The sequence below is a fragment of the Amblyomma mixtum genome, chromosome 9 (genome assembly GCF_055824585.1).
Source record: "Amblyomma mixtum isolate Tamu chromosome 9, ASM5582458v1, whole genome shotgun sequence".
Classification (NCBI taxonomy): domain Eukaryota; kingdom Metazoa; phylum Arthropoda; class Arachnida; order Ixodida; family Ixodidae; genus Amblyomma; species Amblyomma mixtum.
In genome coordinates, this window is record NC_143020.1 from 109,371,336 (window position 1) to 109,383,703 (window position 12,368).

General features: G+C 49.2%; 2 protein-coding genes across 5 annotated transcripts in view; both read right to left on the reverse strand.

Moving 5' to 3' along the window:
• The window catches only part of LOC149330674 (uncharacterized), a 75,291-nt gene that overhangs the window by 3,580 nt on the left and 59,343 nt on the right, over positions 1-12,368 (reverse strand). For all 4 annotated transcript variants that reach the window (XM_089561308.1, XM_089561307.1, XM_089561305.1 and 1 more), the window contains 3 exons: positions 5,882-6,075; positions 4,200-4,281; positions 2,601-2,975 (listed from right to left, as the gene is read on the reverse strand). In XM_089561308.1, the coding sequence (XP_089417434.1) occupies positions 2,601-2,975; positions 4,200-4,281; positions 5,882-5,956 (532 nt within the window). In that variant the 5' untranslated portion in view covers positions 5,957-6,075. The remainder of the gene's footprint in view (positions 1-2,600; positions 2,976-4,199; positions 4,282-5,881; positions 6,076-12,368) is intronic.
• On the reverse strand, positions 7,427-8,359 carry LOC149330675 (uncharacterized). The gene has a single exon (XM_089561271.1). The coding sequence runs from the start codon at positions 8,357-8,359 to the stop codon at positions 7,427-7,429; it is 933 nt and encodes a 310-aa protein (XP_089417397.1).

A 12,368-nucleotide genomic window follows, 5' to 3' on the forward strand; every position in this document is an offset into this window, starting at 1 on the left:
AATATAGGAGTTCAGGACCTCGCGGCAGAACAGATATTCGGCTTTAACCTAGGACGTCGACCGTAGCGTTCACGCAATGTACAATAACCTCACAAATGTCATTACGCAGTGCGCAGTAGAAATAGGCTGTAGGAAAGTTAAGACAGGACATTGGTGAAGTCTCTCAGGAGATGAAAGATCAGATTAAGGAACGCCAAAGTATGAAACAGTCTAACCCAACAGACAGAATAGAACTATCCAACAGAGCTATCAGTGTCAATGAGCGTAAAGTAACCGACATAAGGAAGCATATCACGTAGATTATCGAGCATGCTCTAAAGGACAAAGGCAGCTTAAATCGGTCAAGAGGAAACTAGGCATGGACAAAAATCAGATGTATGCGCTAAGAGACAAGGAGAGTTATGTGATTACCAATTTAGATAAGATTGTTAATGTAGCCGAGGAGTTGCACACAGATGTATACAGTAGCCGATGTAACAGGACGATAATGAGAGATGAAGTCGTGCAGAGTTATTGGACATCCCGCAAGCAACGAAAGAGGAATGAAAGCCACTGAAGCAGCACACCCCGATTCCGTAAGGTCTGCATGACTGCTGATGTTCCAACACAAATGCTTTCATGTAATCTATGAAGGCTATACATAGGATTTGGTTATATGCTACGCATTTCTCTACCACTTTGTAGTGTAGAGTGACCTTTAGAAAGCCAGCCAAGTTAATGACGTCCTGATCGAAATCAAGGAGAAATGGGCGAGGACAGGTCATGCAATGCGAAGGCAAGATAGACGATGGTCGTTAGGGGTAATGGACTCCATACCAAGAAATGGTAGGCGTATCAGGGAGTGACAGAGAGTTGGTAGGAAGTTGGAGGGGATAAGTTGGTCGCAGCATGTACAGGACCGGGGCAATTGCCGAAATATGGGAAAGGCTTTTGTTTTGCACCGGGCACAGTCAGGCTGATGGTTTGGTTTGGTTTATGGGGTTTAACGTCCCAAAGCGACTAAGGCTATGAGAGACGCCGTAGTGAAGGGCTCCGGAAATTTCGACCACCTGGGGTTCTTTAACGTGCACTGACATCGCACAGTACACGGGCCTCTAGAATTTCTCCTCCAAAAAAATTCCAGCCGCCGCGGCCGGGATCGAACCCGCGTCTTTCGGGTCAGCAGCCGAGCACCATAGCCACTGAGCCACCGCGGCGGCTTCAGGCTGATGGTGATGACATTTCCTGAATGCTTAATGCTTGGATGGAAAATATAACGCATTTCTCCAGGCGATGGCCCGGTCGAGCAGAATAATTCCCCTCTGAGGTTATAAGTGCATATTAGGGTTTCTATGTGGGAACTGGCGTTGCCACTTACGTCAGCGTTATGACCAGCCTAGCAACACCCCGTGCCAGACGAAAGCTGCTTCTACTGACCTCCAAATATGCCTTTCCTGCGCCATCAGCGGTCACCCTATCCCTGCATAGTAACTACACTCCAAACGCGAATTAGCGTATATGGGAGCAAAATGAAAGGAAGCTGGCCACTAACGCACTCGCTTTTACAGGCAGGTATGGTACCCAAGTCCCGGAGTAGATTTAATCACTAAATATACGGAACGCTTACCCTTGCCAACAGAGGCATATTCCCCCTTCAAAACACAGTAACTTGATGTACTTAGCAATGGGAGAAGGCTTTCAAACGTGGCACCGGAAGTCTTGTGGTAAGCAAGCAGAGAACAAGGAAACCTTGATTAAAATCTTCGTTAACTCCTAGAATTCGCATGTTCTGAAGAGGGCATTTGTTTCCGTAACCAGCCATAAGTATTCCGTACTTTTAGTGATGGAAATCTACCCCAGGGATTCGGCAGTATACTCTGCGCCTAACAGGGAGTGCTCTAGTGCTGAACATGCGCACTTTTTACTCATATATAGGCTAATTAAATCTCATCCTCTCACCTGACACTGCAGCACGCTGCTCCGTTTTCCTTTTCCTGGAATCCACACCATTACCCAAAGGAACTATTGGTTGTCTACGCATCACACAACTCGTACATACTAATTTCCTCTTGGTTTGATCAGAATATCAGCCGCCGCCGTGGCTCAGTGGTTATCGCGCTCGGTTGCTGACCCGAAAGACGCGGGTTCGATCGCGACTGCGGCGCTGGCATTTCGATGGAGGCGAAATTCTAGAGGCCCGTGTACTGTGCGATGTCAGTGCACGCTAAAAGAACCCAGGTGGTCGAAATTATCCTGAGTCCTCCACTATGGCGTCCCTCATAGCCTGTGTTGCTTTAGGACGTTAAACGCCACAAACCATACCAAACCAAACCTTGCTCAGAATATCACAAGTTCGCTTTATATTTGTGAACGTTACACATGTAACATTTATTAGCATTGCGTGATGAGCTTGTTCTCTTTATATTTGTGAACGTTACACATGTAACATTTATTTGCATTGCGTGATGAGCTTTGCGCAAATTAATTTCAAGACTTTTCTTTAGCCTCCATGTCTCCGCCATAGATCAGTACCGGAAGTTCTACGCGCATTATAATAAACTGAGAATGCACACGGTGTGGTAAACATGATTTAAGTCGCTCTGGTTCGAAGAAGCGCTCACTTCGACGATGACGTCTCGCTCTTTCGAGGAGCGCCCTGTGAAGAGCGCCAACCAGGTCCTTAGCGGCTTTGTCGGCCACCGTGGCTCCGTCCGTGTTCTGCACGCGCCATTTGCGGCAGACGTGCCGATAGAAGTCGCTGCACGGCTCGACGTCCTCATCCAGGAGGGAGTCCAGGTAGGCGTGGGCATCGCGGCACTCTGCATTGGTGCACTCGCTGCGTCGCTGCCTCGAATCCCTGGTCCACAGCGTGACCGCCACGTAGACGAAGGCCAAGGAAACGAGAGCGCCCAGTGTGCCGTACAGTCTCGGGGAACGCGCCACTTTCTCGGTGAGCGTAGTGAGTGCGACGAACTCGCGGAGTGTTGTCGCTCCGACTGCGCCAGGGAAGGCGGGAGTGACGCGGTAAGAATCGGCAGCAGCTGCACGGACGTGGACTGCCCGCGATCTTTCCTTCGTAAAGTATTGCATACGCCCTTATAAAAATGGTCTATACACAGTCTATAGACTTCTTATTGACTCTATTCACTTCCTATAGATATTGCTTTTTGTCTATTCATAGTCTATAGACTGTCTATAGACAAAAGTCTACTTAAAGTGTATGGCCATAAATCTAAAGATTGTCTATAGACTGTATATGACATTTGTATTGCCTAAAGACTTTTGTCTGCAGACAGTCTATAGACTTTATAGAGAGAAGTCTATAGACACTCTATAGACTGTCTAAAGCTTTTTTGTAAGGGCTTGACGCTTCTGCATCCTCAAACCATACGATCTGGGAGATGTGCTGGGAGAACGCAGGACCTGACGCTTTGGCTATCTTCGGGGTTCAGCTATACTGTGCTAAAGGTCACGGGATGGAATCCCGGATACGGTGGCCGCGTTAAAATAGCGGCAAAATGTATATGAAGAACATGTACTGTCTTTGTCAAAAGTACACAGTCCATGGGGTCTGCTTCTGATCCCCGCAGCGCGGCTTCTCCTGCATACTCAGGGACCTTAATCTCACGAAGGATGGAGGAACTCAACTCCTCAACTCTCCCAAGCTTAGTACTGTGAAATAAGCTAAAGAGCCCCACTACACATCTTGGAAGCGAACACCTTGGGCTGTATATTTTTGACAAAGACTGTATATAGTGTGCGATTTCAGTGCGCGTTATGGGACCATACGTTGTCGAAATAAAACCGAAGCCCTCCCTTATGGCGTCTCTTATCTACTACACACCATGCGGATGCCTTATCATCATTGTCTAAAGCGCATTTGTTGTCTAGCCTACGGACGCTACCTCCTGATGCTGCGGATTCAACAGAAGTTTCGATTTGGGACGTTTCTGGCGCTTTGCGTCTGTATGACAGTTAATTTGATTCGCCGGAACATGTCCGCCCTGGACTTATTAACCTCCAGATGATGGTAACAAAGTGAAACAGCATCGCTAATGAGGGGTTGCCTGCTAGCGTGCAGACCTATTATCAGCACTTTTTTCTACGAGCTGAAGCTTACATGAATTACTGAAATCTTGCAAGGAGTTGCGCGACAGGCGAGTTGTGCGTGATGGAAGCGCAGCAAAGAATTACAAATGTGAACGTAAGCTTGCACTTACATCGCACTAGTGTCTTCGAACCATTCGGTGCTGACAGGTTACAGTCCGCCCGAGAACGCGGCGATGATGCTATGTGGTCCGGCTGCATGAGAAAAATATATCGTGTCACTTCTCACTCTGCCCATACTAACAATGCGGCGGTTTCGACGTTTTAAATAGTGAGCGCTATCTGGGGCCGGCTGACAGCAACAAGCGTTAAGAGAAATGACTGTTTACTTTCGCAGGTTGGGTGCATTGCGGAGAAATGGAAAAGAGCGTTGAAATAAGGGACTGAATGGAGACAGAATCCGCTAGAAGAGGCCTAGCTCTGGGAATGGGAAGTATATGCATGCGCTACGTCCCATATTTCAGCGCTGGCTTGAATTTCAAAACCACCAGAGACATGAGGCGAGGAGGGGGGGGGGGGGTGGGGGGTAGGGACCATGGCTGACCTTTCACTGTAACCCCTTCAATGTAGGGAGAGCAGGAGGTGTGCGAGTTCAGTGATTTCTTTTCTGCCCCTCAACCACCGCTAACTAGTTATTCAGTCCCTGAGCTGACGACAGGCTCGATTTGCTAGCTACTAACCAGGACGACAAGATGGCTGCTACGATTAGTGAAGGGTCAAAATAATCAACCTGGAAGAAAATCTACAGGACAAAGTACAACAAGCGGAAAGTGAAAAGTGCGAGAAGACAAATGCAACTGGCTGCTGATGCGGCTGTTCACCTTACACAAGCTCGACGCGCCGCCATTTAAATGCGCATACAGGCAGCGCATGCTTAGTGAGAAATCTCTCGCGTTGACCGCATGGAACACTAGACACCATTAGCATACCGTGTACAGTGTTATCGTTACCGGTACCGGAGTATCGGGAGCCCGCGCGCAGCCAATGAGCATGCGCAAATCTCCTAGATGTCGCCAGATGGCGCCACGTATCCGGCAGCTACGCGCGCGCCTCCAGCATCGGGACCAATCAGCGCGTGCTCAGCGGCGGTAGGCGGGCTTTCGGTACTGCGCTAACGGTAACACGCTACACGGTATGCTAAAGGTGTCTGTTAAGACATTTCGTCACGGGGAAGTAGCCTACGGAGAACTGACAGAAGCAGCGAAACAAACGGAATTTCTTTGAAACATAACGCATTTTTCCACAGATATCATAAAGAACGGCAATATATAGCAAATTAACGTAAGTGCTCTTTACTACCCAGGTTTCCACTCACTGATGCTTCATCACCTTTACCCTGTCCCCTGTCCTGTGCCATGAACGGCCATGTTTTACATGAAAACTTCCTAATCCTCACCGCCCACTTGACTCTTCTGCCCCCTACTATGATCGCCCTCTCTGAAGATCTACTCCGTGGCCGTAAGGAACCATTCGCTATCTTCCATTCTCATTAAATACCCTATTACTTCTCCGCAATTCCTGCTAGGATATGTTGCCCTCTTCCCATATGTTACGTAATGAGCGACACAACACGAACCGAACCGTGTGTGCATGACTGCAAAACATCCCAAGCAGCACATTTAATCGGCCCAGTATTGCAAATGGGTGGTTTCACTCTGGGCCTTTGCTGGACCGGCCTTTGTCAGTACATTTACAATACTGGGTCGACTACCTGCGGTGGGACACTAAGAGAAAGTAGGGGACACAGATGGACAACAGCAAATAAAGACCTCGAGTACGCAGCTGTTGTGCTCACCTTGCGATGCTGGGCGCCTTCAAAGTCTCGAACAGCGCGTACTGGTGACCCAAAGTCGTCCAGACTCGGTGTCATGAGTGTTGGTGGAGAGCATCCCGCAGGTACTGGTTCGGGAACCGCACCTGGGGGCCCAGTCTTGTCCTGGATGGGAAGGCCATTGTCGGCTGAAGGCGCCTTCTTGCTGTCACTGCCTCCTGTAAAGACAGACAACCGGGAATATGCTCATGGGAAACGGGGTACGCTACCATGCCTCGCGCACATAAAAAACTGCCTCTGTTCTCGAGTGACAGTTGTACACTGCCCTTCCTTCCGCACTGATAGAGCTGGTGTCGTCATTCCCTTCAAACTTTGCAACAGAAAACTTCTGTTTTGACATGTTGGAGTAAAAGAATGGTATCAGCTGCAGTTTACGTGGAAACGGATGTTCACGAGAATGCGTCTTTAGATGTTTTCCGAGACGTGTTTTGGTGTTGTGGGACTTTGTGTGTGTTGTAATGATACAGGAGAAAATGTGTGCTCTAAAGAGACTCCCAGTACGGCCATGTTATTTCATATGCAGCATATCCCACTCATGTTCTCTATAGAGGGGCTACCTCAAGTGACCACGGGAGGTGGGGAGTGAGTGCATTGGAATATTTAGGCGTCAATACTCTTACTAGCCATTGGAACAGATGGGCCGAAGAGTGACTATGATCGGAAATCTTTATATTGTGCACCCTGTGGTTCTTACAGCGGTCAGAGTGTGCTTACATAAAGAGATGAATTCGCATAGAGAACGTATTAAGCATAAAATGCTTTTAGCTCCCGTTGCCGGCAGTGTGGTGACGTCACGCCGAGACCGAGAGCCAACATCCGGGCACTGAATTGCACTCATCCGTGCACTGAATTCCACACATCCGGGAACTGAAACAAGAGTATCCGGGCACCGTACTATATTTAACGAGACGCTCTAAGAGAGAGGGCCGCTTAGAGCAAGCGGGAGCTCCAGGGGAGAAGGGCTTTGGGCGGAATAATTGCTTCCATGCCGTCCCCAGGGATGGCGCCGCCGTCCAACACTCACGCATGTAAAAGACCGGCCACTGGGCCTTCAGCTCATGACGTTTCCCCCTTTAGCAGGCAGATGTATACACGCTCGCGGAGTATTCGAACGCGCTGCATATACACTTGTCGTCGTGTCCGCGTACGCTTCTCCATCGTCCTGCATTTCAATGCCGCCACCGTCACAGCTGCTTAAGCCTAGCAATAGAGCCTGACAGAAACTGAATAACGCTGACGAGGCAGTGCGGAAGAGATTACCCATACACTCACAGGAAACGATTGCTTCCACATGAACCAGTGCACAGTATGTGTGGTGTGTTGAACACTACACCCATTTCAAGATTTTGACTAATACCATCTACAACCAATGTGTTATGCCCGTAAACATTTCATGCTTACTCTACTCTCGGTTACGGGAGAGGCAGAGATTTTTTTAGAAAAGCGTAAGATGCAGCTGGGAATCAAAAACATCCAATGCTTCTCCATGGCGGCGTAAAAGCACTCAATCTACCAGACAGCTAGGCTTCGTACTGACATCGACGCCATTTGGGCTGTACTATAAAGTAGAGCCACAAGCGGAAAAACGTTTATGATGGCCGCACCTGCGTCTGGTGCCTCCGCATCGGGCCGCACCGTTGAAGACGCATGTAGTAGGACGGGACCTGAATGGCCCTTAGCGATTGTTGACGCAGATGAGCCCTCGGCATGACGAGGTGATTCCGACGTCTGTCCTTTGCTGTCGCGAGTGCCAGGGCAGGTGCCGGACGTTCCAGTTCCTGGCGCCTTCGCATCCTGTCGTGGTTTCGGCGACCTGTCGGGCGATACGGAACTGCCTTCGTTCCCAGTGCGTGTGGGCGTCGTGGCCGAGACCTTAGCACGACGGTGTGAGTCCGACGTTCGTCTTCTGCCGCCGCGAGTCTTAGTGCGGATACCGGATGTACAAGCACCTGATGCCTCTATATCTTCTCGTGTCGCTGACGCGTCAGGCGCTACGGAACTGCCGTCGCTTTTGGTGGGGGTCGCCATCAAGGCTGAGCCATCGACAGGACGAGGCGAGTCCGACGTCTGTCCTCTGCCATCGCTTGTCCCAGTGCGAGTGATGGAAGGACCAGTGTCTGGCGTCTCTACTTCTGGAGGCGGTGCAGGCGATGCATCTGCAGTATTAGAACCACCACCACCATTAGCGTGCGTCGTCGTCACGGCTGAGGTCTCAGAGGGAGGATGAGGCGATTCCGACGTCTGTCTTCTGCCATCGTGCTTCTGAGTCTCCACCTCCGGGATGTCTTCGTTCTTCGGAGGGCGCCGGCGCCGTTTACGACGAGACCGACTTCCGCTATGTCGGCGTTTCTCCAAGGAGCTGCGCCTCGACACCATCGTGGTGCTGCTGACCTCGTCAACGCTCCCGAGGGATAAATTCTTCGTCTCTTGTTCTTCCGCCATCCTCACAAGTACAGCAATGCAGGGCGGCGGGGACGATGAACCAAAGCTGCTTCTTCTGTCTGAAGCGCACGCGTGGAGCGCGCTCACGTGAAAGAAGACGCAGATGAAGGCTGATACTTGTTATGAAGAAGTAAAAGTAGCGCCATGCACGCACACGCGTGCACGCGCAAAGAAGAAGAAATATGAAAACACCTTTGCTGCGTCCGGAGTTATAGTTTCGGTTTCTGTTTATCGGATTGGATTTATGCTAATCTATGTGTGTGTACTGGCTATTGGATGTTATTACGTGGTGGTTATCTTATATAAACCCACCCCACTTTGAACAAATTGGTGACTCGTCATGTAGCGCTGAGTCTTTACTTACGCCCGCCCAGGTCTTTTTTTCTTAGAAGAGACGTTTATTTCCTTAGGGCATAAAATGGGCATAAAGGATTCGGCACCTGGCGGCAGCGCGTCTCTCGCAGAGCAATCATGATTCTTTTACCGCTTGGGCGTAGGGACCACATCATCGTTCACTCCTCGACTTCATTAGATGAGCGAACCTTTCTTCACCAGGCTTACTCTGCAGTGGCGACCGAGGATGGAATTTGTTAGGCCTAGTGGCCTAGCGACAACAGTGTGTTGAAATCATTCAGTCCTAAAGTAATGTGACGGCGTCCTGTCATCTTCAATTTATTTTCCATTCATAAAAAATTCAGGACACAACATACTGCTTTGCTATGTTGTTAATGAGAGAGCCAGTAGCGCACAGCAGTGGGGCATACAACAATTAACGAAATAGGAAGAAAAGAAAGCCTTACAAGCAATGCATCCGCTATGCACCCTGGCCAATCCCCTGCCGTGGGTATGCGCCATTAAGCGTGAGGATATCATCATCATCATCGTCAATGCAAAGAAGGAAAGCAGCCGGTGATGAACAGGTAACAGCAGACCTGTTGAATGATGGTGGGAATATTGTGCTGGAAAAACTAGCCACGCTGTAAGTGCAACGCCTTATGACATTCAGCGTACCAGAAGCTTGGAAGAAGGAACATCATCTTAATCCATAAGAAAGGCGGCGTCAAGGACTAAAAAATTGTAGGCCGATCAGCTTGCTGTTCGTTGCCGATAAGATATTTACTAAGGTAATCGCTGATGGAATCAGGACAACGATAGACTTCAATCAACCAAATGATCAGGCAGGCTTTCGGAAAGGATGCTCGACAATAGACCACATTCACAATATCAATCAGGTGGTAGACAAACGCGCAGAATATAAACAACCATATATATAGCCCTCAGAGATTACAATAAAGTATTTGACTCAGTCGAAACCTCAGCAGTCATGCAGGCATTACGGAATCCGGGCGTAGATGAGCCAAAAGTAAAGATATTGAAAGATATCTATAACGGCTGCACAGCCACCTTGCTCCTCCATAAAGTCAGCAATAAAATTCTAATAAGGAAGGGTGTCAGGAAGGGAGGCGGGATCTTGCCAATGCTATTCACCTACTGTTTACAGGACGTTGTCCTGGCGCACAGGCTATCTCGAACCCGGGCTCCGTTGGCAGCGTGTCTGCGTCCTCGGGCGGAGGAAAGACTGAAGCTTCGATATTCGGGAAAACGAAAACAAGCGGGCGTAATGACACTTTTACGAAACTTATGTACATAATGAAATGAGATAGAGTCAATAATTCAGAATTCATAGCGTCGAGCGACTGGATGAGCCTTTTCGCCAGGTCCCAGAGCGTCCTTTCGCACTCAGAGCCGTCCTTAAATCCCCTAGGGCTCCGCCCCTCCATCAGGCGGAGGCCAATCCAACGCAAGGCACATTTCCCCGAGATGGACACCAATCAAAGTTCCACAACACCATATAGCAGGCAGAGCCACTCGTTGCAGAGTCAATCCCTGGGAACGGGAGAGGAGAAATTGCAAGTCCGCTGCTAATTCCTGTAGTGCAGCAACAATGGTGCAAGCGGCTTCGTGTTACCGAAAACACATGTGGTCCTTGAGACGCCGCGGCCCTCAAATGCGGTGAGCTCCCTACGGTGGGGCCGGCTCCTGACGGAAACGGGTAATTACCTTTTTGAATGAATGAACCAATTAATGAATGAATGTTTATTTTACATATATACAAAGAAAGTCTGTCGAGGAGGCTGAAAAAAAGGCAACGAATGCCTAATTGTGAGTCCCCTTTCCGAATACACAAAACACTCAAGCAACACGCGGTAAGCAAACTACATAAGTATATACGTACACTGAAAATGGAAGGTACGTACATGCAATAAATAACAGAAACAGTGAAAGCATGCTGCACTTTCAAGGCAAAAAATCATATCTGAATTGATAACAAGTACAAGTTCACTTTTTTTTTTGAAGTTTCCAACAGATGACGCCGGTGGCGCGATCCCATTATTCCCCTCAACGGGCGCCCTTGGTCCCGTCCGTCGTAGGTCGCTGTCCCCGGGCGTCCTTCTCCAGGAAGGTTATTCCCACCCAGCGAGGCGTGAGAAAATCCCTCAATCGCTTTCTCAGCGCGGCATCCTTCTTTGGGGTCGTCGGGTGGTCAAACAGCGGTCGCAAGCTGAATCATAACAACGTGTTCAGAGGCCTGGATAGGGAGTAATTGGGGATGAGAGTTAATGGAGCATACCTTAGTAATTTGCGATTGACTAATGAAATTGCCTTGCTAAGTCCCTCAGGGGATGAATTGCAAACCATGATCAATGTCGTAAAGAGGCAGAGCTGAGCGGTGGGTCTAAAAATAATATGCAGAAAACCAAAGCAATGTTCAACAGTCTCGTAAGGCAACAGCAATGTAAAATTGGCAGCGAGGCTGTGGAAGTGGTTAGGGAATACGACTTAGGGCAGGTAGTGACAGCGGATTCGGATAACGAAAATGAAATGACTAGGAGAATACGAATAGGGTGGAGCGCATTTGGTAGGTTTTCTCAGATCATGAATGGCCGTTTACCAATATCCCCCAAGAAAAAATTATACAGGGTGTTTCACCTTACACTTCACACAATTATTAGAAATCGGCTTTTTGATTTAGACGAGCGCTTTTTTCGGCATAGCGTTGTCAGCGGTGTATTATATCGCAATACAGCAAACATGTGCTAACTAGCAGGCTGCTTAACTAATATTGAACAGTAATGTTTTTAACTATTACTGTTAGGCTCCTTAATTATTGAGATGCCTCTAGCCCATCGTAAGTGCCCAACAGCGCTAGTCTATACTATCGAAATTAAAAAAATTCACTCGTTGTTCTTCAAAAATCTCTCGAATTTTTGTTATCCTGTGGCAAGCGGACAGAACGGAGTGGTTTATGGGGGTTTAACTCAGGCCATGAAGGACGCCGTTGTGAAGGGCTCCAAAAATTTTGACCACCTGGGGTTGTTTAACGTGCACTGACATTGCACAGTACACGGGCCTCTAGCATTTCGCCTAAAGAACCTCAGGTGGTCGAAATCTTTCCCGGTATCGAACCCGCGTGTTTCGGGCCAGAAGCCGAGCGCCATACCACTGAGCCACCGCGGCGGTTAAGAGCAGAATTCTATACTAGGTGCTTGGTATCTGTGTATGCGAAGTGACAAGGCCAGTGGCCCTTGTGCGTCCTCTTGGTCCGCCGACAGTTCACTGCGCTTTGTTGCGAAAGCAACACTACGCGAGTCAGTCGCCGAGCCATCTCGCGGAGCTGACGAAAGGCCACACTGCGAATACGCGAGGAGCAGTGACGTCACACGACGCACAGCGGCGTGCCACCGCCGTCGCTGCGCGGGTGACTCAGGGGCCACCGCCACGCTAGCCAGTTACGCATGCGCAGTAGCGGCGCATAGCTAGCGTGCCGGGGCCGCCGCCGCTGCCGCGCGCTCTCCATCGCCTCTCTCTTTCTCCTAGTTGCTTTCGTAATCCTCCAGGTTTAACCAGAGCTAAACCATCGCCAATTTTTTTTTTTTTTGCGTCCGTAACCACACAGAGGCGACCGAGTGGTTGTCGTGATCGGCGATACGAGTATAGGGAAGCCTTC

Bases quoted from the DNA above. Each gene is read 5' to 3' on its own strand.
- LOC149330675 (XM_089561271.1), bottom strand. From the start codon at position 8,359: ATGGCGGAAGAACAAGAGACGAAGAATTTATCCCTCGGGAGCGTTGAC.